Here is a 27,095-nt window from a genome sequence, read left to right on the forward strand (position 1 = left end):
AAAAAAGCAAAAGGGAAAAATATAGCATTTTACGTATTACGCAAGGCGAATTCATAAAAGGTTGTACTGATTGTCAAAATTATGTGTTTGGTGCATATTTGTTGTGTTCTTATTGTCATTGTGCGTATAATTTGTTAGTGTATTTTTTTTTGTACTGCTGCTACCACCTTTTATAAATTCGCTTTTGTATTACGTTTTGATTCAAAAAGTTTACATATTAAAAAAATATTTTTATTGCTAATACAAGTATGTACCCAGTGCAAATGTTGTCGCATTCCTCTAGCACTTATGTGGGTATCTCAACGGCGGTTGCGATAAATATTATCACTCACCTCTCCCACGAAAGTCGACGTGGTGCCTCATCCAAACAGCTACCCCCGCCGTCCGAGCTACCACCGTCTCTAGACGCAGCTGCTGGCATAATTGGCAGCAAATTGTTTGTGTTGGTGGCTGTAGCGGCGCTATCACCATGCGGGGAAGCGGCTGCTGTTAGCCTCGAGGCAGACATACTCGACTGATGAAGCAATTTGGCCAGACGTCGTGTCAATGCTGTATTGGTTGTGGTGCCACCTGTATCGCCGCCATCAGGTGTTGAGGGATGCTGTGCTTCAGCACCGCTGGCAGTTGCGGTCGTAACCATAGCGCTCGATGTATTGCTGCTGCTCTGCGGGTGATGTTGTTTTTGTTGGCTATCGTGGGTGGTGTTACCAGTACTGCGTTTCTTTGACGCCAAGCGGTAGGCGCGCGCGGCCACAACGTGCGGTGCAGGTATCCTGTAAATATTTTCAAATTTGAAGGTTTTAGAATAAAACATAACAGCTTACAGTTTAAGGTATGCCCTTGTTTATTACCACACTTGAAAATTTAATTAGTTGCAAGAAATCTTGCTTACCTGAGCAAAACTGATCCATCCGCTGCTTGGCATTCGAAATCCTCGCATGTGGGCATCAACAGGGCCGCGTCGGCTACTTGAGAACCAACAATGGGTGTGCCGCTATTGCTGATGCTAGTGCTTGTATGGGTGGTAGTGCTACCGGAAGATTTGCGACGGTATACGCCCATGTCGTCTTTTGGTAAATTCAATGATTTTACATTCACCACATTATTGTTATTGTTGGTGGTGGTGTAGCCAGGTGTGGTGGGTGTTTGGCGGGTGAGTAGAGACCAACGATTGGTGCCACCACCGCCGGTACTGGTGCCGCTGCCAGACTTGGTGCCCAAGAGGCCACTACTGCGCTCGTCTAGAAAAGTGAAGCGGAGGTAGTGTAAAATTAAATTTGTTAAGACAGTTTGTGAGAATAAGTTGCAAATTTTTTGTTATAAACGATAAGGTAAAATAATTGGATTTGTTGTGAGAAAATATAAGGTAAAATCTGTGGTCATAAGCAATAACCGCCTAAGTCGAAATACCTGAATTCGAAAAAAAACTGTTTTAAATATTTGGATTGTATGTTAACCTTATGGAGAAACCAAAATATGTTCATTTATAACTTTTTTAATAGCGGAATTTCACATACATATGGAATAGTAGTTGCAGAATGCGATAGCATATATAACTCAATTCTTTCTTAAGTAGACTTGGGTGGTTATTGCTTATGGCCACGGAAATAATTGGATTTATTGTGTGAGTTGCAACACAACGATGCAACAAATAAATGTAATGATACATATGTAGTGCCCCTCTATATAAAAGCACCATACACTGAAAATAAAATTTTGTAAAAGTGCTACGAAAAACTTTCGTAGTCTTGGTTTTTGTACAATGTACGAAACTTTCGTTCATAATACGAACACATTTTTCACAACAAAACAAGATTTTACGAACTAAATATAACGAAAGGACTTTCGTAAGGCATTTTTTCAGTACAATTTACGAAATTTTACGTTTATTTTACGAAACACATTCGTAAATTACTGAACAAATCTCTGTACGAATAATTTTGTATATTGTACGAAGGCATTCGTAATATTTACGTGTGGTTTTAAAATATACGAAATCTACAATTCTGTATTCGTAAAATTTACTTAATACTTTCGGACATAGAACAAATGCAGAAACTTATTTTTTTCGTATAACAGACGAATATTTTCGTACAATATGCTAAATTACCGGCAGTTTAATATTTCATCATATTTATATGTATCGCGTGTCATTGCGAAATTACTGGTTGGCTGCTGTGAGACGTATAATATAATTTTAAACGTTTTAAAGAAGTTTTGCTGGATAAAAAAAAAACAATAAAAAAAAACAATCGAATACTAAAGTTGTGGATATATTATGCTTTTAAGCATACAATGTTTTTAACATCGCCTACGCTGCCCCTTGCGCTGCAATTTGTGACTTGAAAAATAGGCAATTTCATCAGTTACCTATCAATGGCAAGCCTACGCCAGGAGCACTACTTAATGAAATTAAAAGTAAGTACATGTATGATTTTTCACTGAAACTTGCTTTTCAGACGCCTTATAATTTTCCTTTAATTTGTAGTCGTCAAGGAAACAAACATCAATGAAGCTGCGAATCTGTCAAGTGCCTCTACATAAAAATATTATAATGTTTATGAAACTAAAACCAGTATTTTTATATTCTTTCATATTTTATATCTAATTATATTTAGTTCAACACTTTGCATCAATATACTTTATTGAATGAAGCCTAAGCAATAAAAAATATGTATCTAGTATAGAACCTATTCGTATGCATATAAATAAAATACTTAAGTTTTGTTATAGGTAAAATAACCTTTTTTATTAATTCTAAACTACAGTGTAGTCAGAAAATTCTTCTTTTTCTTTCGTAGAACGTATGATTGCTTTTATTATTAACACTATAAAAACGTTACTAAAATTATAGCACAACACTTTCATTATTTTTTAATCACTAATGTTAAGCATTTTTGCAAAACATTTTGTTAAAAAAAAATGCTCAAAATTAACGATAAAAACAAAACAAAAGTGTTGTGTTATAATTCGTAATATGTTTTTTACAGTGTGGAGAATGAAAGCAAAATCGCACATTCTACGAAACAAGTGCAGATTTTACGAAAATAATTTCGTTAAATATACGAATTATTTTTGTTTCGTAAAAGACTAAGAAATAGCACGAAATTATTTAGTAAATAGTACAAAATTCTTTAGTAAATATAACGAATACATTCGTAAAATGTACTAAAGATCTGATGCCTCATATTTTCGTAGTATGTGCGAAAACGGTTTTGTACAATCAACGAAAACTTTCGTGGCTCAAAATGACGAAAAAATGCGTAAGATTTACGCAAGTTTTCGTTATATTTACGCAGGTTTTATTTTCAGTGTACACGTACCTATGTAAACTATGAGGTCGATATTAGAAGGGTAAGAAGAAGATTAAAACAAATTTTGGCAAAAAAAAAGAAGAAAATAAGTCAGAAAGCAATCGTAAAATCTAAAAAAACACCGGTTCCTACGAGACTCCCCTGTTAGCTGAAAGTAGTCTGACTTTAATTGAATTACAGCAAATTGTTTGCATCAGCATCTAGCGAAACTGGACAAGTGTGGGTACATATTAGTTGTTACAGTTTCCTAGTTTCGTAATCAATCCCACTGCTTGCAGGTATGTTTAGACACTTCCCGAGTCTTAGGCAATTTTTATCACAGCCAATTAATTACTCGCAATAACTTTAAGGGTAAACTTTTTCATATGTGTATTGTCTGTAGAAAAGTTTAGAAGCTGTAGAGTTAGTTTGTAGCTCGTCAGAAAAGAAATACGAACAAAAGTCGCTACACAATCTGAATCCGATGTAAAGTAAAACAAAAGGCATCTGACAATGGCGTAATATTAAGCCCATTTTGAGTAAATTATCGTCTTTAAATTTCGAAATATTGAAGTTTCAAGAATTTTCGCTTTTATGTGACAAGCACAATAACCATACCGAGTTTGGTACAAATTGGTACAGCGGTTACCGAGATACATATATGTGATCATAAGGGGGCGGTGCCACGTCCATTTTCCAAAATTTTATCATAAGTATATTTCTTGGTAAAGAATTGTTGCAAGCATCAATATTTAATAAATTACCTTTAATATTTACTGATTTATCGAATATTCCGTATTTCTCTAAAATACCGTTATATGGGATGTGGGCGTGGTTATTGTCCGAAAAATAACCATCGGCCATTTGGCCAACAATTGTGCAAAGTTTCCATTTCCCATTTTCCAAAAATTTATAATATTCTTATTTTTCGTCTAAAAATTATTGTAAATATCAATTTTGAGTTAATAATCTTTAGTAGTTATTAAAACATCGCAGTATTCGTATTTCTGAAAATTACCGCTATATGGGGGGTAGGCGTGGTTATTGTCCGATTTTGCCCATTTTCAATACCATCCGTCCTACGCCCGAAAGAAGTACGCGTACCAAGTTTCGTTAAGATATCTTAATTTTTACTCGAGTTATCGTGTGCACAGACGAACGGACAGACGGACGGACGGACGGACAGACAGTCACCGCTTAATCGATTTCTCTTTTCATTCTGATCATTTACGTATACATTTGTCTACATCTATCTCGATTCGTTTTGCCTGTTACAAACAAACGTTTTGTGAAGAAAGTTATAATACCCTTGTGCACAAGTGCGCTCGGGTGTGTCCTGCTACACACCGATACATAGGCAGGTTACATGCATCGTAGATATTTTGGGTCTTCACACCGAAGCGTGGTACACGGTAACTCGGTGTTCGGTAATTTTTTCCTATGTATTTTGTTTGTGTTATGCTATTTTACACAAACAAAATACATTATAAAATATTACCAGACACCGAGTTACCGAATACCGAGCTCGGTGTGAAGACCTATATTGTTTCTTACGTTTCCTTTGATATCGAAATTTACAAAAGATTACTGTTGTTTTTCACTAGGTTTGAGCACAAAACGATCCCTGGTTACGGTTCAAACATCAGCCAGGGGAATGCATAACATTGGATGGTGTCCAAATGGTAAATTTCTTGTTGCTGTTGATGTGCGCATGTTCATATGTACACATAAATACATAACATGTACATTATTTTGTTGCTATCTTACCTATTTCTCCCCTACCTAAACATACATATGAAGCGTAGCCGGGAATAACATTGGATAATTGCCGCTTCGGATATGGGCAGTTTGTAGTTAGCATAAACGAACATAACGACACGGGATTTTTAAGAACGCGAGAATCATAGAAAAAATTTCGATTAAAAAAAATATTATTTTTTTGGGTTCAAAACTATCCTAAGTTGGAACCAACAACACACACCCAAAAAGCTTCATTGAAATCGGTTAAGCGGTTTCGGAGACTAGCGTAAACGAACACAGTGACACGGGATTTGTATATATTAAGACATTATTTATTAAATAAAAAAGAAATATAGCCCATACTGGTCAAGAAAAGGAGTTTTTATTATTGCCATCAGTGTAAATTACAATATTTGCCAATAGGATCTCGGAATCCATTGATTAACATTCCTAGTATCTATATATAGTACGCGAAGGGATTTTTTGTTCAGGACATAAGATTTTCAAAAATGGGGTGTAAAATTATAGCGCTTGGCTTCTGGGTGTGCAAACTGGTTTTATTTTTTCGAAATGGGTTGCTACCTGTTTAACAATTAAATGTAAATTTTTTAATAATTAATGCCATTAGATAAGCACCGTTCAAAATATTAAGTTGAAATTATTTAAAAAATTTAACCAATTATTACAAAATGAGTATCGATCGAAATGACGTTGAAAAGCCTTCTTTCTTAACTTAATTCTAGGAGGGTTGCTACCTGTTTAAAAAATCAAAATCAATTTGAATTAAGGGAATTAGGTAAGAGAAATATAAATCACCATATTGGCGCCAAACTAAATGGGTTAAAGAAAGTAGTAGTTTAAAAATATTTTGAAGAGGCTTGCCACCTGCTTGAAATATCGAATTTAGTTTACTTATACACAAGTTATAAGAAATATCAAAATATGGATGTCAAACGAAAGAGTGTTAGGAAACCTTTAGTTTGAATGCTAAGAATATTTTTGGGGTGTTGGAAGAGGGTTACCACCTGTTAATTTATTAAAATATGGGTATCAATCGAAATACGTTTTAAAACTCTTTAATTCTGACCTTTATTTAAGAGGGTTGCCACGTGCTTCAACAACCAAATTCAATTTAGTTCATAAGTTTATTGAAATATATGTGTACTACAATGTCAAAGAGATTTAAGAAGATTTTAGTTGGAAATACTTTAGAAGATGATTTCGATTTGTTTGAAAAGTCGAGTTTAGTTAGCATAATTCCCTCTACATATGACAATGCGCAGAGGTGGCAGGTCTACAAGTGTTTCCAGAGCCGCGGTTGGTGGTTATCATCATACCAGTGATACTTTGTTGTTTATTTCTCTTAAATTCGGCCCTTGAAGTTTAAGAACATAAAAAGATGCAGTGCATCACTCATGTTTTTTAGATCATAAAAGAAAGATTTGACAGAAACTTAATTCTAGTCTTACCCAGTGCAGAGCATTTGCAGAGCATCTGGTATGACAAGAATCATTGTATTCCAATCCTAGTCTTTCACCATAGGTTCTCAGGGCCCAACGCTATGCATCAGCACCCAGATCGGTGCAAAGACATGCCTACGAGCTAAAGCCCAAACGCACTATCTTCTTCTTCTTGATTGACGTTGTAGCCGCCTTCGCGATTCTGGCAGAGTGGCACAAACTTTCATAGCTGGAAAATTTCTGTCCATTCGTACGATATGATCAAGCGAGCGGAGCTACTTTATTTTAATCTGCAGCACTATCTCTATATCATTGTAAATTGGTATTCGCCATCACCTATGCGCAAATGTCCGCAGAACCTTTCCCTCGAAAACTCCAAGAGCCGCCTTATCAGATGTTTTGATTGTCTATGCTCCTGCACTGTACGCCAACACGGGTAATATGAGTGACGTATAGAGAGAGATTTTTGTACGACAAGAGATGACTTTACTTCGCAATTGCCTACTCAGTCCAAAGTACCACTTGTTGCCAAGAGTTTTTCTCCGTTGTATTTCAATGTACTCTCTTTACTGTAATAGTAGATACAAAGCACCCTCTATACCTAGTAGGTTTACAAATAGTCATTTAATTTTTTCTTTAATAGGGCTATTCGCGATCCGGTGCAAATGGCCTAGCATCATTGCATTGCAAATTTGTATTGCAAATTATTTGCAATACACAAACAAAATACACGCATTTGCATTTGTCATGGCTTGGCAAATTTGCAATACCGAAAATCCATAGCATAAAAATGCTATGCATTGCATTCATAAACAAAACCAAAGCTGATGCACAAAAATTGTATTGCAAAAGCTTTGCCATGACAGTTTAATAAAGGTCGCTCACAATCCATGGCATATTTCTGCAATTGCATAAATTTGTCAGCTCTTATACACCGAATCGCGAATAGCCCTAATGTTTTTTTTATGCGGGCGCCAGTATAGACAAAGCAAAGCAAACTAGATCCCATATGTCGAATTTAGGACTGGTTCTGAAGTATAGAAAAGTTAATGCAGCTGGGAAAAATATGAAATTCCCATGACATCGCCGTGTTAAATTCGCCAGTTATTTGCATGTAATAGAGATTTATCGCGAACTAGTGGTGGTTCTAAATATACTAGAAGCACACCAGTTCAAAACAAGAGATTTTCCCCACAGGGTAGATCCATGTTTTCTCGCTTTCTATAAAAACACAATGACAATTAATATAGGTATGTACATAAATACTTTACATAAATTTTTTTGCTTTTGAACACAAGTTTGTTTGTCGAAAGAAAAAATGGTGAAATAATTTTACATGAACACATACATACTTATCCCCTCTGTTGAGCCCTGCAAGACTTTGAAACCAATTAAAAGTTACCCGTAATAAGTTAGCCAAAAGTAGGCTATTTTAGTAGTCGACTATGAAATTCCCGACAGGGAAAGTTCTTATCTGTTCACATTTGCAAGCTTAAATAGACATACATACAATACATATATACATATGTATGTATGTATGTACATATATACATCCACGCAACATCATTTAGTTAAATACTTTTAATAACATGTTCCGATACTTACCAAATTGCTGGTCCGTATTAACCGAGACAACCGGAATGCCGGGCATAATAATAGCTGGCAAAGTGCGAGAGCGTAGCAGAGGGGGTGGCACTTTCCGACCCATGTGCGTTTGTGATATCAAGGCCGCATTTGCTGCATGCGTCCTGGAAAAGAGGCAGAAAAAGACCAGCATGAATACGTCAATAATAGAGAAGAGAGAGAAACAAGAAAGAAACAATAAACAATAAACAATAAAAAGGGACGGAGAAGAAGTTTCTTAAAAGGTATCCGTAGTATAAAAAAATAAATGTATGTATACATTAGGAATGTTAGTTTTTTCGCATTTTACGATCTCGGGATTTTCGGTATGTCATTATCACAATATCGGGGTCCCGGAATTTAGATATTCATTACTTTTTAACAACGTAAATCGAAACAAAATTTTCTATCTCTCCTACCATAAAATAAATAACACTGCGCAACAATTTGAGGGTCATTGTCTGGGGGGCGGAATGATTCCAACTCTGGATGAAAGACCATGATCCATATAGTAAAACCTCAAATTCGTTTTACATTCTTTGGTCAAATTTCTTTGCTATGGCAAAATTTGCATTATTTTGCCTAAGCGCCTTTATGTAGAATAAATTAAAAAAAGAGTTAAAATACATATCGGAGAGAAATATGTTTTTTCGGGCCACATACTAAAATTTTACGAGGAATAATTTTGTAGAACATTTTAACCCGTTATATCCCTCACTGAAAACACTGAAAATAATGTCGTTTTGGAATTATTGCGCCCCTAAAAATGCTGTTGCACAGTGTAATAAATAAATGGGTTTGAAACCCATAAAATGTTAAAAGGACATTCTCAATGCATACACGTCCTTATGCTCCAAAAATTGAATCTGTTTAAATTATACAGAATTTTCTCTTTAATTTCTCTAAGCACATTTCACTGACTTTTTTAAATGTTTTTTTTTTTTTAATTACTGACGTCAGACTGAGAAACTAAAAACGCAATTTTACTCTATTTGGCTCATGGTTTCGCGAATACATATATAGATTTTTGTGAGTAAATTTTACTATCGCACGGTATTATGTGCATAACGAGCTAGACATTTATAAAAAATATTAATTATTAAATAAAAAACGGAAATATAGCCAACACTTGTCAAGAAAAGGAGTCCCGGGATTACGGGATTAACATTATTGACAGACTCCGTCGTCGTTACTTTGAAAGGTAATTTTGAATGCATGTAATTTACAGTTTTACATCAACAATAAATATGTATCTACTTACATACATACGTGTGGACGCAAATTAGGGTGAAGCGTAAAATTTTGTTTTAGAGTTTTCAGTACGGAGCGATAGGATGTAGAACATTGCATTGAGCCTTAAAAATTTTTTACTGCTTACATATAAAAAATTACAACTATCTATTAGTGAAACATCAATAGAAGATATTCTTTAAAATTGCAGATCACTGTAAAGCAATTAATATATATATTTTATAAATACAATAATAATATGTATGCATGTATATAAAACTACTTTTTCACGCATATATACAATGACTTCTTTTGATCATAAAACGGCTAAGATGCATGTTTTTTTTCGCTTTAGTCGCCTAAGATTGTATTTCTCCTTGAAAGGTTGTTGGTTCATTGTTGGGTTTGTGCGGCTCAGTAGTCCGTTTAGAAGTAATTCCCTTTATGTCTTTATTGCTTCGTCAACCACGTCAATATTTAGTTCTCGATGTAATCACTGTTAGATATGTAGTAAATCGCATTTGCTATTTTCCTAAGAATTCTCAATTGAGCTTTTATCGTTTGCAGATGGGTTTTAAAAGCCGAAGTTATTGCCTTGTAGATCAGTACATTATTGTGTACTGTTGGTTTAGATTGCCGTTCCAGTAGCCAGTACAGTTGTTTAAAGTGGGTTTTTATTTCGTTGTGTTTTATTTTATGGTCCTTTCAAGTTAATTTTGAGTCTATTGTTATTCAAAGGTACATACTTCGTTTTGGTATTAATGTTCGTGTTAGAATCCCCCACTTTTATTGGTCTTACGGTACGTGTATTGTTTTGTCACCATTAATAACCAACTTAAACTTCAATTCTCATATACAAATTTAAGATTAACTGTAATTTCCAAATTAGTACGGGACACCCTGTGAGGTAACTTTCATTTAAAAATTATAGAATTCGGTTAACGTGGTCCAAAGTTATGCGGTAACATACATAAAAAAAATATTCCGATGAACTGATAACCTCCTCCTTTTTTGGAAGTCGGTTAAAAATTATATTTCAAAAGAAGGCTTTCGTTGATGTGGCTAAAGTGACGTTAGAGAATGTTAAAGAACTGTTTGATATTTGTGCATTGATTTTGTTAATGCCACTTAATAATAATAATAGATTGGCGCTTGCATAATATGTTAGTGTTTGGACGAGCTTCGGAGGTTGCTTGCGTTTTGATGTTGTCACACAAAGGACAGGGACCTTTTCGCTGACTCCGAACGGCAATTGTATTTTTATGAGAACCTGTTTTTCATGACAGAATACACTAGGTGGTATGCCACAGCCTGACGAGGGCGACCGTTATTAGGAAAACACTTGTTTTTTGTTTTATTTGACGTTGGTCGGAAGCCGGGCTCAAACTAAAACATATAAAAACAAGTTAGAGCACCGCTGTCTTAGGCTATGCCGAAGGCATCATACCTTTCATGAGCATCTGAAAATTTTACTTTAATAGATTACTGCATTTGAAAAAAATTATATATTAACAGAATACATAGATAGAGGAGATACACATATGAAAAACCACATCTAAACAATCAGAGGTATGACAGATATACCTTATATAGCACCAATCCAAGTGATTTTCACTGCTGTGTGATTGGTATGTAAACCGGTAACGCAACTTAATGGGTTTAGCTTGCTATATAAAGAAGATATATCGCAAAAACTGGTATAGGAACAATCAGTGGTATAAGAGATAAAGCTTATACAGCACAGATTTTGACGATTTTCGCAGTCGACTTTGGATTATTATTTATAGAATAGCTTACGAAATTTATGTGTTTTAGCAGTCCAAACAAAGGAGTTTTACAGTAAAACCCCATATCTGAACAATCAGTTGTATGGAGGATATAAATAGGTTACAGAGACCCGACCTTTGTTAGTTTTACTGTAAACTTTCAGTTGATAATTAGTGAAAATATTGCGAAATTCCATGTTTCTAGCTGTATAAATGGAGGAGTTATAGCGAAAATTCTCATAACTGAACATTAAATTGTATGGGAGATATATGTTATAGTGACCCGATCTTTGTAATTTTCACTATAAGTATTCTGTTAACACTGAGTGAAAACGGCGAGAATTTTCATGTTCCTAGCTGCATAAATGGAGCAGTTATCGCAAAAAATTTCATATCTGAACAATCGGACCCCATCTTCGCTATTATCACTGAAAGTATTCTTTTTATAATGAGTGACAACAGTGCCAAATTTCATGTTCCTAGCTACTTAAATGGAAGAGTTATAACGAAAAATCTTATATCTGAACAATCAGTTGTATGGGAGCTATGTATATGTTATAGTGGTCCGATTCTTCCGGTTCCAACAAATGATAAATACATTATAAAAATACACCCACCTACCAAATTTCATCCGGATATCTGAAAAACTGAGAGACTAGATTGCACAGACGGACATACAGACAGACAGACAGACAGACAGACAGACATGGCTAAATCGACTCAGCTCGACGTTCTGATCATTTAAGTATACATTTTAATGGGTCTATCTCTTCTTATTCTGGTACTTACAAACATCGGACCAAAGTTATAATACTATTTCATGCTCATGAAAGGTATAAAAATGACGATTAGTTCTCAAAACTGAGAAGATACGAAAAGGCTTGAAAAAAATATTTGGGGGAAAAAAAATTGAATTATCAATTACCGAATAGGATTAATTTCTTCAAAAAATCGGAGAAGGGTTCATAGAGCTGGATAACAAGTTCGTAACTAAGTCAGAATCATCACCATCTTTTTGAAATTACTTGTGTTTATTTTGATTGAAGTGTAATATGGCACTTTTTTTGGTAAAGTGGGGTCAACGTTTGTACGAATAAGCTAGCCACGAAAGAAACACTTTTTAATTACGGTATCAACTCGACTCTCATTAAGCTATCTAACCATTTTCTCTGGTAAAAGAAAATATATGTATTCGTTTTTCACGAAAAATCAACCGAATTAAACAAAGGATGCTACAAATACTCGCTACAAAAGTGTAGTAAATAATCCGGCTTATGTAACTGAAGTAAGGGAGATCATTCCAATGGTTCATTTATTAGCTGCCAGCGAACGAATTACCTTTGGAACAGTTTATTCCGAGCCTATAGAAAAAGCACTGGGAAACCTGCCTTCAACTCTCCGTGACTCAATTTACTGCTATACCGTGCAACATAACCGTTTCATTGTAGCGGATATATGTAGTTTACTTTAAGTAACATAAGTCCAGGAACAATTGCTCATGCGCCCCATTATGTATGACGACTGATAGCCGATAGGCAACCATATACTAAAATGCGCATTACATATGAAGATTTTGTAATTTCTTTAGATAAATTGTCAAACACCTTGAGCAAAATTGGCAATTACTTCGAAACGAAAAAATCAAATATTGTGTGTGAGTCTATTTAAAGTGTGCAGGCTAAGCTTCGGGGTAAATGATTAGACTGTTATGATAAAATGGAATAAGTGACAAATGACGTCGCCTCCAATACTATGCGAGTTCAGTTTTGGATCAAATACCCGAGCCACGATGGAAATCCCGGATTATCCTTGTCATAAACAAGCAGATGAACGCTGTGTAACCATTGTCACTGAAGCATCAATGACTGGTGATTGGTGAAAAGGCTGGAAATGGGTTTATGTGTTCCAATACTAAATCTCGTGCGATAATGCGAAAATTTGGAACGAAAAACGATTTAACAGTAAAGAAAAAATTATTAAATTAATAAAGTAGTTTTGGAAATTTTTTGTTCTTAATTTCATGTTGTATATTTTTTAGAAGCTTTTATTTAACTTCACTATAGGATAGGTCCTGGAATATTGCAATCAATATTTCACCTCCCGATGAGCTATAGACTTGAAACTTCAAACTTAGCTCATAACCCGATGACAATGCAATATGAAGGATGAAATAATCTGGTAGGTGATGCAGGAGTCGAGAGATTTGGAAAACCCGTATATGTATATCTGTGTTCGTATGGAAAAGTAGCTTATGTCGAAAGGCTGGTTAGTATAAATCGGCATTCGCAGCATACGATTGCAAATAAACGTGCAAGAAATAGTTCCGATACTAGCAAGTAAATATTCTTCTTAAGTTTCATCAAAAAATTTCCCTGTCGTTTGAAGAACAAAGGGAATACCGCATTATAATAAAGCCAGCCATTCGACATAAGTTACTTTTCCATACGAACACAGATATAGTCAGAATTGAGGCACGCTTATTTTGAAAATACATTTTTACTATGTTTTAACTTTTTGTAAAAAAGTTTCTCATCGTAAAACTGGCGTTTTAATACGACATCCGTGTTAAACTGGTTTAAGGTTAGGTAGAGTTACTGCACTCTTAAGCTAAGGAAGAAGCTAAAAAATGCAAAAAAATCCACAAAAATATACTTATTTAAAAATATCCCTAATGCAACTTTAAAGAGGGGTTCAAATTCGATTCGATAACTTTTTTCTTCTTCCGCAAATTAACGCTCCACCCTTATGTTCATAGGTAAGTGTTCAATGAACATGCCCCTGGATGGATGATATTTTCATGAGTGCTACAAATAATTTGCAAACTTTGTATGTAAATATGTACGGAATTTTCTGAATACCAATTAAATACTTGCTGATGAGCAAACGTACGTGGTGGACATGAAAATATTCGTACAGACCTTTAGAGGGGGATTGTAAAAAGGCTAACGTTTTAAAGCAGTAATTACTGTTCACACTGTGAAAAGCTAGTGAAACAAATTTCCGGTCTAGAGGGAGTACGACTTTGAAATTTCGAATAAAAACATCCTTCTTCGGGATATCGCAGTCTTAAAATCAAAATAAAAATAATAGTCGCCCTCGTAAAAACACGAGTTACTGTTTAAAATTTTAATTTGAATAATATGCAATACGAATTATTAAATGTTCAAATAAAGTAGCACAGAAATCTAATAATATGGTATCAGCGGCATTTTGAGAAAGTTGCAGTTTTGTGCCGCAGTAAATTTCTGAATTTTGAACAAGAATTATATCGAAAAAGCCATGGTTTTAATTTCACTACAGTCGACGCAGTTACTATTAATTAACAAGGATTTCCCTATAGGGTATGTACACATGGATAAATGACATGTAATTAGCTGTGACGAAGTTAATTTCTTGCTTTGCAATGACACTCATGTGCAGATGTATCGCATATATGTAGTTATGTATATATGTTAGTATATGTACTAATTTAAAAATTTACTTTTTAATATGAAATGTTCACAGTTTTTTTCAACTACTACCTCCAGCAAAATGTGTAGCAGTATTGTTGTAGCAATTACCTGCAGTGAAAAGTTTCTGCTCATTTTGGTTTTGCGTTTTATGAAAAATGGGACCGCCCAAATACGTCATTTGGGCGAGAAATCTGAAATGCCAGTCCAAATCACGAATTTCTCCATACAAATTCACATTTCCAGAATGACGCATTTAAACAAAGTCACGAAGGAAATGCGTTCCAATTGCCGTACTATTTTATTGAACTCACTAGAAAACAAAAGTTCTAAAAAAGCTTTTGTTTGTCTTTCAGATTTGGAATTTTTCAAAATCTAATAGGGGCATACACGGTGCGTCTGACTCGCGAGTCATTTGTGTACGTGTTGACTCGCCTTCGAATCATTCAGAGTCATGCTGGTGTAACTAACACACATTTATTTTCACAAACACATCCAAACCGACTCATGAGTCAGACGCACGGTGTATGCCGCCCATAAGCAAACACAACGAAATGAACAACTCTTTCAAATTTGTTTATAAAAATTGTTAATTTATACATAACCTTTACACATTTTTAGTTTGATCAAAGAATAATTGCCTTTTTGTGTCCAAAATGTGTTAAAAAATATAATAAATGTAGCGTTTGTTTACATTCATTTTGTTTTTGTCTTCCCTTTTCAATTGATGAGAAGTCAAAGCAAATGCGGATCAAGCAATGTAAACACCTTCAAATTACTGATTTCAAAGCACGCATTTGGGCCCAACACTTACGAGCACTGATCCTCCCATGGCTTAGAAGGTGTTTTACCACTTTAATGCCAGCGTGGGCCAGAGTGTCCAGATTTAGCGATTTCGCGCCAATTTGACGATTTATTTTTGGATATTTGCGCGTAAAAATTTTGGAAATCGCCATTGGCGATTTCTGGCGATTTTTTCCCCTTCAAATAAATTTTTCCGAATTATAAAAATATACAAAACTTATTTTTCCAAGATAATTTTACAGAAGAGGCTAATGACAACACAATCATATTAAAAGACTGTCAAAAATTTTTGATCACCCTAATCGAAGAACTTTTGAAACGATTACCTAGTCAATTAAATACTTTTAAAAAGGCTTTGATTTTGTCACCAGAAGAAGTGCGTGAATCGCAAGATGGCGAGTTTCAGGGACCTGCCAATTCACTATTTAACTTTGAAGGAAAGAAAAGCAGCGGAAACTTAATATTTAAATCTTTTAACTTTCCCACGGAATAACTTTTCTCTGAACCATTCCAGCCGACTCTGCAGAATTTTGGATAATTCCTTACGGAGTGAAAACAGCAACAGGCAATAAAATGTTTGGAAATATAAGTAAATTCATTTTATTATCCTTGCCGCACTCACATGCTTTGTTGAGCGCGTTTTTTCCATAATGAATTCAATAAAAACTAAGATTCGAAATAGGATGAAGTTGGAAAGCCTTAATTCAATAGTTCGAATAATATGAAGGATAATAGTTTCTGCTGCAAAACGTTTCTAATATCAAACAGTATATTATCAAGGTTGAGTAGCTCAATATATGACAACAACAGAAATGTTAATCATTCAGACACTATAGGTGATTTTAAAGAAATTGTGGAAATAGCTGATCTCGTTTTATTATAGGTTGTTATTTAATTTTTAGCGCCGAGCTCTTAAAAGCGGATTGTGCGATTAATCAATTAATATGAGTTATAATAAATTTAATAATTGCGCAGTTCTATTGCAAAATGTATTGAAACAAATATTTTTAAAAAGTATGCGTACTTTTAAAGAAATTTTTTTGTACATCACTATTATATAAGTGATTTGTGTTATTTATTATTAACCCTTAATTAGGCCTATAAAGAAAATCACACAATTAGTCGGATGGGGTCCCCAGTGACCCCAATAAAAGTGTTGAAAAAAGAATTTTCAAAATAAAAAAAGGAAGTGCGTATTAACAAAAATATTAAAGTACTCTATTATCGTTAACTTAAAAAAGAAAAAAAACATTATTTCGACATCAAACTTAAAAAAAAAAAATTAAAACTTACTTCCGCGAAAAAATGTTACGTTTGTAGGCGCATGGGGTCAGCACTCAAGGGAGTAGCGACAGATGTGTACACGACGATGTTCTGGCCGTGAGTTATTTACGTACCCCGCGGGGCGTTAGGAAGCTAGCCAAAGCGCGAGCACGCTCCAAGACATTTTTTTTTCAACTTGAAATGACCTTGACCCATGCGCCTAATTAAGGGTTAAATGTATTATATTCGTTTTTGGTTTTAATAACTATATTATAACAAGATCTCATTTTTAAAATAAAAGATTTGTTGAATCGATTTCATCAATTTTATTAAAAAAAAATTGGTGATTTTTTTCAGAAATTGCGTTTTTTTTTAAACAATCTGGACACTCTGGCGTGGAAAAAGAAAGTATTTTTGGTCGTACAGTTGGGGGAATTCTGCCTACACGAAACCAAATCGATGAAGCTCATGATGGTATCCTTTTATACACAAGTTTTTTTCCTAGCCCTCATTATCTTCTCCAACACTATGTGGAGTCGCTCTGTCTTTCATCTCGTGGGTATCAAACGTCTCGGCGAGATGCTTCCCAATTGTAACAGCTGTTGACCGATGCTATTTAAAGCTCGTCGGCGATTTCAAGCATCCGTTGATGGTTACCCCAGCAACGAGTACATGTGTGAGTGTCGGGTTGAATGTCGGTTGCTTGAAGCTTGTCCGGCGACACTCAAGCATAAAGCGTCAACACCATTTGCAATAAAATTTCGTAGTGGGTGGACGTAAACATGTCTTCATCGGATGACGATTTTTTGCTACTTGCCACTAAAATCTTTATCTTCCGCGAACTTGCTCATTTTACATATCACAACAAACTAACACACTAATGCTTGTCAACGCTTTACGCCACTATCAAACAGACCGCTTGTCAAGCGGTCGCGTTGATGGAAAATCAAAAATTTTTGATTTTCCATCAACACGAGCCGACAACAAGTACGTGTGACACGACGATCTCCGATTGCCTCGGTTGCTGGGGTAACCATCAACGGATGCTTGAAATCGCCGACGAGCTTTATTATGCAGCCGTATTACACTGAGGGAAATAATGCATAGTAAAAATGAATACTTTATATTTGATTATCGTTTAAAAATGTTCGAATTTAAAAATAATATTTTCATACAAAATATATTACGCACGTATTTGACTGTTCACATCTGAGTATATATATCATATATGTAATACTTCTATATTGGTAGTAAGCTAACTTCGCAATGTGTAAGCATTCCGAAATCAAAGCGAGACAGTCTAGTACCATTTTTGTCAATGTATTGTGTACTTGAGTGCCGTTTTTGTATATGTGTTGTGTACATGTTTATTTATAAACGTATGTGTTCCTTTTCTGTCGTACGTGTTTATTGATATCTCTATCACTTCTATTCTCCTTACAGCAGCCACTTCACCAGTTATTCCGCTTAACTTTACACTTTACTCGATTAGTTATAACTTTCTTTACGACTTTAATATTAACCAATTAATCACAATTTATTAAATAAAAACACCTTCTGACTTTGGTATAACCCAGTAAGCATTAAAAATATACAAAGGTGTTCTTTGCAAAAGGTGTTCAGCTCCTTTTCTTCGCAAAACAGAAAGGAGAATTCTACTGCCTGGGGGTTATAATCCCTAAGTGCGGCCAAAGGCCGCCTACGCAGAAAGTTGTTCAGCCTCCCTTCTTTGGCAACACAGAAAGGAGAATTCTACTGCCTGAAGGTTATAATCCCTAAGTGCGGCCGAAGGCCGCCTACGCAGAAAGGTGTTCGGGACGCCTCAGAAACTTTAGATGCACTGAAATTTGATAATACTTTCACAAAAATCTCCTTTTCTAATTTTGTCTAATAATTTTTTTATAAATCACATATTTTAAAATTTAACGTAATTTTCCTGCCGAAAAATTTAGTATTGAGAAAGTTTACTATTTACAGTTTATTTTATCTTCCCATTCGGCTTTGTTTACTTTTACTTGAGAAATTTCATCGCCGCCGGGAATGCGGAATCTTGTATTATATCATTCTTATTACCATATATGGATAGTGTTTAGTGTTGGACAATTTTTGCTCTTAAAATTAAGAAAATTATTTCGAGCAAAAATAAAACTAGGTACTCAAAAACGCGAATATATGGTAGATTTCAGGCCTTGTGTGGTAGATGATCAAAAAAGTGGCAGATCTACCACAATGTGGTAGAAGTCCGATCACTGATACGCACCCCAAGCATGCAGAGCGCCGCTCTGAGAGCGTTGGCAACACACACATTCATACATAGTACATGCCCTGCAGTGAAAAGCCAAACCAGTTAGAAAAAAGACTAGTTCATTAACTAGTATGTGCCTACCAGTTCGACAAATTCGAAGAACTTAGGCGATCAGCGACATCTGCCTTTGAATTGCCAAAGCCAAAAATAAAAAGCAATTAATTGTTTTTCTTACGAATGTCGGCTGTGGCGTCACGTGAAGTCTACTGGTTCTGGTTCTGAAATCGCAGGTTCGAGGCCGCTTGGAGGTGGTTAAGAATTTTAAAGTTAAATAAATGTAAGTAAAAATAATTTATTCAATTTATAAATAAATAAATAACAAATTTGAAAATCTAATTGCATTGCAAAAAAACATTTAGGAAGAAATGCTTGTGCTATAAAAACAAAGAAGCTAAACAGATTTTATTTTTTTTTTTAATTTAAAAATTACAATACAACAGCCTAACCAAAAAAAATTTATTTATAAAAAATAGAAAATAAAAAAATTTTCCCTGCGCCAGGATTTGAACCTGGGACCTCAGGCTTACCACGTGAGTGCTTTGCTCTGTCAAAAAGGCACACTTATGATTTTCACGGGGCATGAATTGACAGACTATCTCATCAACTGGTATGATGCTACAAGTATTTATACTAGTAGATGCTGATCCATAGCCTGACAATTGACATCTCGTAGGACATCGCAATGTTAAAAATACCAGTCGCTAACATTGAAAAAGGATAGAACATGAACTAGTTCGGCTGAAACGCAAACCGGTAGAATTCTAGTTCACAACTAGTAGCTTTCCCTGCAGGGTGCTTATCCGTACAAATAGCGTGCTGTGGTGTTGATGGATATTCAACATTTGAAAGTAAATTTATATGCCTGGGTGTAGCTGAGTGCGAAAAGATGCATGCCCCAATTTGTTGATATCCAGAGATGGTCAGGGTTCGAATTCAACTGCAGGCAACATGCAAGTTAAAATTTTTTTTTAGCTTTTTCTTGATTATTCACTTCACGGATGCTTTTTCAGAACGAACGCGGTAATTTTAATATGCGCGTAATTGAATTGAATATTTACCAATATACAGTACTTTTGTTGACGTTTATAGTAAGATCAATTACGTTTCTATTTGATTTTAATATTATTTTCCCTCAGTGTAGTTTCGCAGGGATGCCAAATTCAGAAATAGTGCTGTCAAAAGCCACTTTGAAAAAAAATACGTGGTGTGTGTCGATCATATTCCTTTCTTTCTATTCAAGAAAAATTTGCTAACATTCCTGAATCAAAATGGAACAAGTTGAAGTTTTTTCGGCTCCTGCATCGTGATGCGGACTTATATATAGTCTTTCAGCAGATTTCTTACCGGGTATCCGAGTGCATTTGCATGCTTAAATATATATTTTTACCTTGGGTGCTCATTAACTTACAGATTTACCTGCGTTATTTGTCACACCACCTCATTACAACATTTGCAGGTGCGCTAAAATTCTGAAATGTGCTATAAGTCACATGTTTAATGTCATAGGTCATGGTAATTTACTTTACAACGACGAAATATTAAACTCGCAAATGCGATATATATAAAACTTTACACACGGGTGCGTACATACACAAGTACATGAATATGTATGGATGTACATATATCATTAATTAATATCCTGCCCGTAGAATCAGAGAGTAATAAGTTAAAGAGTGGAAGAGGTTAAAGCTCAGTTGCTGCTGACAGTCCATGTTCACAGAACTTCAGGCAATAGGTATGTTACAGAGAAATACATTGATTGCCCCATTCAATGTATCAAAACTTCTTCTTTTTATTATTAGTCATCATCGGAAAGAAGGCAATAGCGCCGAGAGTTTGTTAATGTTGCTATTTTAGTACTAAACAAGTAAGACCAGCGCTGTCTTCGGCAAGCCCAAGGCTTCATACCTTTCATGAACATCAGAAAATTTTACTGTAACAGATTACTGCATTTGAAAAAATTGTTATATTCACAGCATACATATGTATGTAGATAGAGGAGTTAAACATATAAAAAATCATATCTAATCAATCAGAGGTATGGAAGATATACCTTATATAGCACCAATCTAAGTGATTTTCACCGCTGGGTGATCGATATGTAAACCGGTAACACAATTTAATAGTTTTATCTTCCTACATAATGGAGTTAGATCGCTAAAACTTGTACCTAAGCAATCAGTGGTATAGGAGATAAAGATTATACGGCACTGATTTACACAAATTTCTCACTAGACTTTGTATGATTATTTATAAAATAGTTCACGAAATTTCTCTGTTTAGCTGTCCTAATAAAGGAGTTTAACGGTAAGACCCCAAATCTAAACAATCAATGTATGGTGGCAATAGGTTATAGTGACCCGATCTTTGTCATTCCGAAGTCAACAGATGTTTGCTAGTCTTGCGGTATGTACGTCCCGAGCGTGGCCGTAAAGAATATACCTATGTGTTGTCTAATGTTTGTGATTGAAATGATTTGTCCACGATTCATGAAACTTCAAAGAGATTCGAGGTTATTTACAACAGGCGAAAATCTCAAATCAAGGTTTCTTGCATAAGGGAACGCATTTTGACTAAAACAACATATAGAAAAAAAACCTTTTTTAAACGAAGCTTTGCTATAAAAAAAACGTCCTCTACTTACTACGAGAATAGAGGTAGAATACTTGAGAAGTATGTAGTGATAGCGAAAGTCGGCAATAAAAAATGGGTTTTTGAAGTTTTCCCGAAATCTAGGAGGTATATTGGCCAAACTGACTTCAAAATCGGATTCTGCGGGTCGAAATACATAACCATAGTTAGGTCCATTCAAATGCACATGACACTAATTTTTTTTTGTGCCGGTGATATTTAAAATTTCTTGGTAGGATTGGAGGGGCGCCCGGCCCCTATTTAGTGCTAACTTATAAAAGAATACCTATAGAGCAAAAACTGTTTATAGTTAATTTTTTAATTTATTTTTTAATAACAATAACTGAGTGGTTCTGTGCACTCCATTTCTAATAAATATGCAGGAGGGAGTTAGGTTAATGCAATACATACATATTTATGTATCAAAATATGGGTGTTCGACGAAAGAGACTTAAGAAGGTTTTAGTTTGAAAAGGGTTGCCACTTGTGTAAAAAGTCGAATTTTGTTAACTTATACATATGTTATATTAAATATTAAAATGTGGGCGCCAAACGAAAGAGTCTTAAAAGAACTTAAGTTTAAAAATATTCTTGATTGCCACCTATTCGAAAAGTGATATCTACCTGATGTAAAATTAAGGACCTTGATCTGTAGATGTACAATAAGGTTTTATTTTTTGAAATTTTATTGTTACAAAAACAATTTTGGCAATTTTTGAAAATGTTTCTTATTGTGTGCAATTTCTTGAGCAACAATTTTGCTGCCATACGGGTTCGCTAGTGTAATTTGCTGTTTCAGGAAAATTGGATACCTATGGATTTTTTATAGATGTTTATGTTAAGCGAAAAAAACATAAAGACTCCAAGTTTTTTGTTTTTAATTTTTGCCCAAAATTATGGTCAGCACGAAATAATTCATTTTCAATTATTTCCTTTTGAAATGACAAATAATTTTTATTTCCAACACAAAAAGTAAACAAATGCCGATTTCAAAACGGTAAGCGCCTTACAATGTTGAGCGCTTGGATTCGTGAAGTTTTTTTGATTAGGCGAAAACAAGATTATGAATCGTAATGTACAGAGCTTCATTGAAAAACATGTGTTAGGCATGAAAGCTTCATACCAAGGTAGTATCAGTAGAGCAAAAACAACATTTGCGTGTATTTTGTTGTTGCTTCTGGTATCGAAAGTGTGAAAAACTGTTCTGAATTTTTTCTTCTAAATCAAAGCGTGCCATGTGAAATACAAAAAAATTATAAAAAATAAAAAATTGAAATTGGAAAAAATAAAAATTGTTGCAACTTTCTTTCCTAGTAAATTTGTTTGCTTCTCGAAGCATTGATCCATCCTTTACAAGGGCCAGTAATCAGCGGTTGTGCTGCTGAGTTGGGCGAACGTTCCAAAAGCTGCTATTCAATCGCTTGTTTTGTATGGAAAAAGGTTTCACATGCAAATGGATTTTAACAATTCAGAATTTTTGTGAGAAAAAATTAAAAATATTTGACATTTTCGAGACCAAATAATTTGAAAATAAATCAAATCAGCTGCTCTACTGAACTACCTGTTCAATGTACCTTGCTTCATACTTAAGTATGTCGAAACGATTACACTACTATGATTAGGCGCTCAATGTGCGAAGTGCCTAAGTTGGAAATTTACTCACACGAGCAATGCAGATTTTTCAGGGCGGAAAACGAGACAATGTATATTTTAGAATAAGGGACGATCTAATAACCAAGGAAGCCATGAAAATTTTCGAAGAGACAAAATTTTCGTCCCTAAAAAATGTCTAAACACTTTTTTATTTAAAATTTTTTCGACTTAATTTTTTCCTCCCGTGAACAGATGCATCTGTAGTTTTACTTCAAATGCTTAGGATAAATACATATATGTTTGCATGTTCATTCACGTATGTAGGTATACACATACATACTTATGTACACATATGTATGTATATGAGCTTTTTGTTGGCAATACATTGTACATTCATGCATACATAAATATTTGTCAAATGAAATGCATTTCATCATATTTTTAACCGACTTCCAAAAAGGAGGAGGTTATCAGTTCGTCAAAATATATATATATATATATATATTTTTTGTTATGTATGTTACCGCATAACTTTGGACCACGTCAACCGATTTCGATAATTCTTTTTGCATCGGAAAGGTAGTGTCTCAGGGGTAGTCCCATACTAATCCGGTTTAGATACGGTCATTGGATCATGAGATATATTTATATTTTTTTTTTTTTACATGAGAAGTGAAGTCGGTTTTTTTTTCCTAAAAATTACTTGTCAACATTCAGATTACTAGGAGCATACAAAGCTCTGACAGTCACATCCGCAACAAAAGCAAGAATAAACAGCTGGAAGAGCAGCACAGCAGCAGCGCTTGAAGGCCATTAACGAAAACTGATGTTGGCGGCAACAACTAAAGCAACAACAACCAATGAATGAATGTGATGGCCGCAGCTGCATGCAAGCCAGCAACAATTTAATGACTACACACTAACTAAATTATCAAATATTTCATATTTCATTACGTTTGATTGCAGATTTTTACGAAAAAAATTTTTTTTTCGCCAGTACCGATTCTTTTATTTTGTATGTATGTTATTTTATTTTTAAACTATGTATGTACAAGCTGTCATATGCAGTTGGTTTATAAATATGCACTGAAATATCGAACTGAAATTTTGAAAAATAAAAATGAAATCATTGTCACTCGCAGTTTTTATTATTGCTGTTGTTGTTCAGCTTTCAAAATGGATTAGTTTCCTGTATTATTGGATTAATGTGTGGGTATGCGTTTGTGCGTATTTGTCTTTACTAAAATGTGGGCGCGCCAATGACAATGTGTGCTTTTAGCTGAGCGTTCCATGACATCTTTCCATTTACAAATGTCACGCAATATCATGAAATGAGAGTCCACAAGAACAGCTTCAACAATAAAAACCACAGCTCAGCCACTGTTTGGAACACAGATTTAACAGAGTCATACATGGACACACAATTCTCATCCGGTTGACAATACTTACGTATACATAAATATACAAAAGCCCGCACACAGACGAACAGACCAGCTAGTATTTGAAAGGAGAAACATGCGTGCGAAATTCAGAAAATTGTCACAAGTATACGACAATGTCATCAATGGAATCTGCGACAACATTTTATAAAAAAAAGCTGACTGGATTAGCTCTCTTAAAACCATAATAATCTTATTTCTTGTTAACAAATTGTTGTAAGTATTAACTTGAATTAAATTAACGTCTTAAGCTATTGAAATATCGAAGTATTCGTATTTCTGAAATTTACCTTATATCGTAAGTGGGCGTAGTTTTAGTTTGATTTCAAAAATGTTCAACAAATTGCTTTTCTGTATCAAGGGTAATAAGTGTACCATGTTTGGTAAAAATTGATAAATCGGCTACCAAGATACATATTTGTGGTCATAACTGAGCCGGTGTCACGCTCTTTTTCCAAAAGTTTGTAATATAAACATTTCAGTAGTTACTACACAGTAATAGTTTCAACACATTTCTTAGTTCCACCTTAAGCAATGTTCCTAACTAGTTTTGTGGGAGTTGGTAAAGCAGCTATTGAGTTACAAAATTCGATCATGAGTGGACAAAGCCAGACGCGTTTTCAGAACATTTTATATTGTGTTATTTTGTCTAAAAATTTTAATTCATATACCAATTTTGTACAATTTGGACGCTGAGTTTTTGTATTTTTCGAAAATACCGTTATATGAGGGGTGGGTGTGATCACTCATTTTCAATACCAACATAACAACTTTTGCTCGAGTTGTCGTATACACGGGCGGACTGACAGACAGGTATGGTTTAATCGATTTCCCTTTTCATTCTGAGCATTATGATATCTACATATATCCATATCAGGGTTGTTGCAAATATTCGCATTCGCATTCGCAACCGCGTAGCTACCGCATTAATTTCAACATTTGCATTCGCATTCGCATTCACAATAATCAATGCGGAGCAATGCACAGTTTATATTAGGTTTGTATAGTAGCTTCTCCAGAAAACACTGCAGCGAGAGCGTAAAAGCAAAATAGAGCGTAAAATTGAGAAGAGAAAACTACCAGAAAAAGTTATTGAACACAAAACCAATAAAAACTTGCAAATGAATAGTTGGTGCACCGTTTTGATATTCTGTGTAAACGTTTTACTACTTTACGTTTACAGTTTTAAACTCTTTGCTTTACACACAAGCACTTACACAGTCCAGTACATCATTAATATTTTGATTTCCTCTCATTTTACTCTTATTTGTGCTATACCAATCCAACAAATGGCGGCTTTTGACATTTATCCTTTTTCTTCTTCTGCTGGCTAATTTCTGCTAGTAAACATTTGACTAGCAAGAATTTGCAGCTCTCCCGTGTTGTTGCGTTCTCGATTCAGTGCTCTCTTGCAAATTTTTTGGGTTATCATACACTTTTCCAATAAAAATTGCAGGTTCCAGTATAAATTAGTACTGATTGTTGGTTACTATACAAACCTGTTGTCAACATCTACTTTGTAGTTCATCGCTTTACATATATTTTGTTGTATGCGTAGCCCTTCTAATGTCATCCTATTTCTAGTGCTGTTCTCCACCATGATGCAATATACAAGGTAATATCAGTTGTGACAGCTCGATTTGACACTGCCTCAGCTCAATAGAATGAGAAGAAAAACGGGACGAAATGAATCCACATATGGGGGAAAAATATAAAATTTCACATTTTCTCCTTAACAAAATTTTCGTTTTAATAGTATATTCGTTATAAAATGAAATAAAATAAGATAAAATACCATTTTAAGAAAACAAAGTGTGTATACTGAGAAAAAATAAAAAACATTCAACTATATTAATGGGCAAAAAATAGTTAAAGGAGTAACACTGTTTCACGTAAGGCAGTCAATATGACGGAATTAGAGCGAGAAGTTGCCAACTGATAACACCTGTATTATTGCATCATGGTTCTCCATGTCGAAAACTCTTGCGTTGGCGACATCTGCTGTGCGATTGTTTTTGGTCTAGTGCTGCGCTAGCGCTGTGGTGATTTTCTTATTTTTGGCGTCAAGTTTGTGTTCGTTAATTCTGGTTCGTAATGCTCTCTTCGTTGTTACAATATATATTTTGTTGCAGCCCGCGCCTTCATTTCCTTTGCACGATATTTTCTATACTAAATTGTGTAGTTGTCGATTAAATATTTTCAGTATGTCTTCCACGTCTTTGGTTTTAACTATAGCGAATATATTATCTACATATTTGGTAATGTATTTGATATATGTATATGTCCTTATTTCTTAGCTCGATCATGCTGTCGTCAATAATTTAGTCTAAAACAATGTCAGCTATAGTAAGCGATAAAGGGTTACCCATTGGCATGCCATACACTTGCTGGTAAAAAGTTCCATCGTAAACGAAGTAGTTGTTTTCCCTCAGACAAAATTCTAGCGCTAGCGCAGCACTTGACCAAAAACAATCACACAGCAGATTTCGCCAACGCTTG

The 27,095-nt window shown here is 34.7% G+C and overlaps 1 protein-coding gene across 1 annotated transcript in view; it reads right to left on the bottom strand.

Moving 5' to 3' along the window:
• Positions 1 to 332: 332 nt before the first annotated feature.
• The window catches only part of LOC118751288, a gene marked incomplete at its 3' end in the record, with an annotated part of 44,032 nt that continues 17,269 nt past the window's right edge, over positions 333 to 27,095 (bottom strand). Inside the window, exons 2-4 of the mRNA XM_036486070.1 lie at positions 8,099 to 8,241; positions 893 to 1,241; positions 333 to 773 (exon numbers count right to left, since the gene is read on the bottom strand). Coding sequence (XP_036341963.1) covers positions 333 to 773; positions 893 to 1,241; positions 8,099 to 8,241 — 933 coding nt within the window. The remainder of the gene's footprint in view (positions 774 to 892; positions 1,242 to 8,098; positions 8,242 to 27,095) is intronic.

This window comes from Rhagoletis pomonella, unplaced genomic scaffold (genome assembly GCF_013731165.1).
Source record: "Rhagoletis pomonella isolate Grant_MI unplaced genomic scaffold, Rhpom_1.0 Rhpom_scaffold_00630, whole genome shotgun sequence".
In the NCBI taxonomy this organism is placed as follows: domain Eukaryota; kingdom Metazoa; phylum Arthropoda; class Insecta; order Diptera; family Tephritidae; genus Rhagoletis; species Rhagoletis pomonella.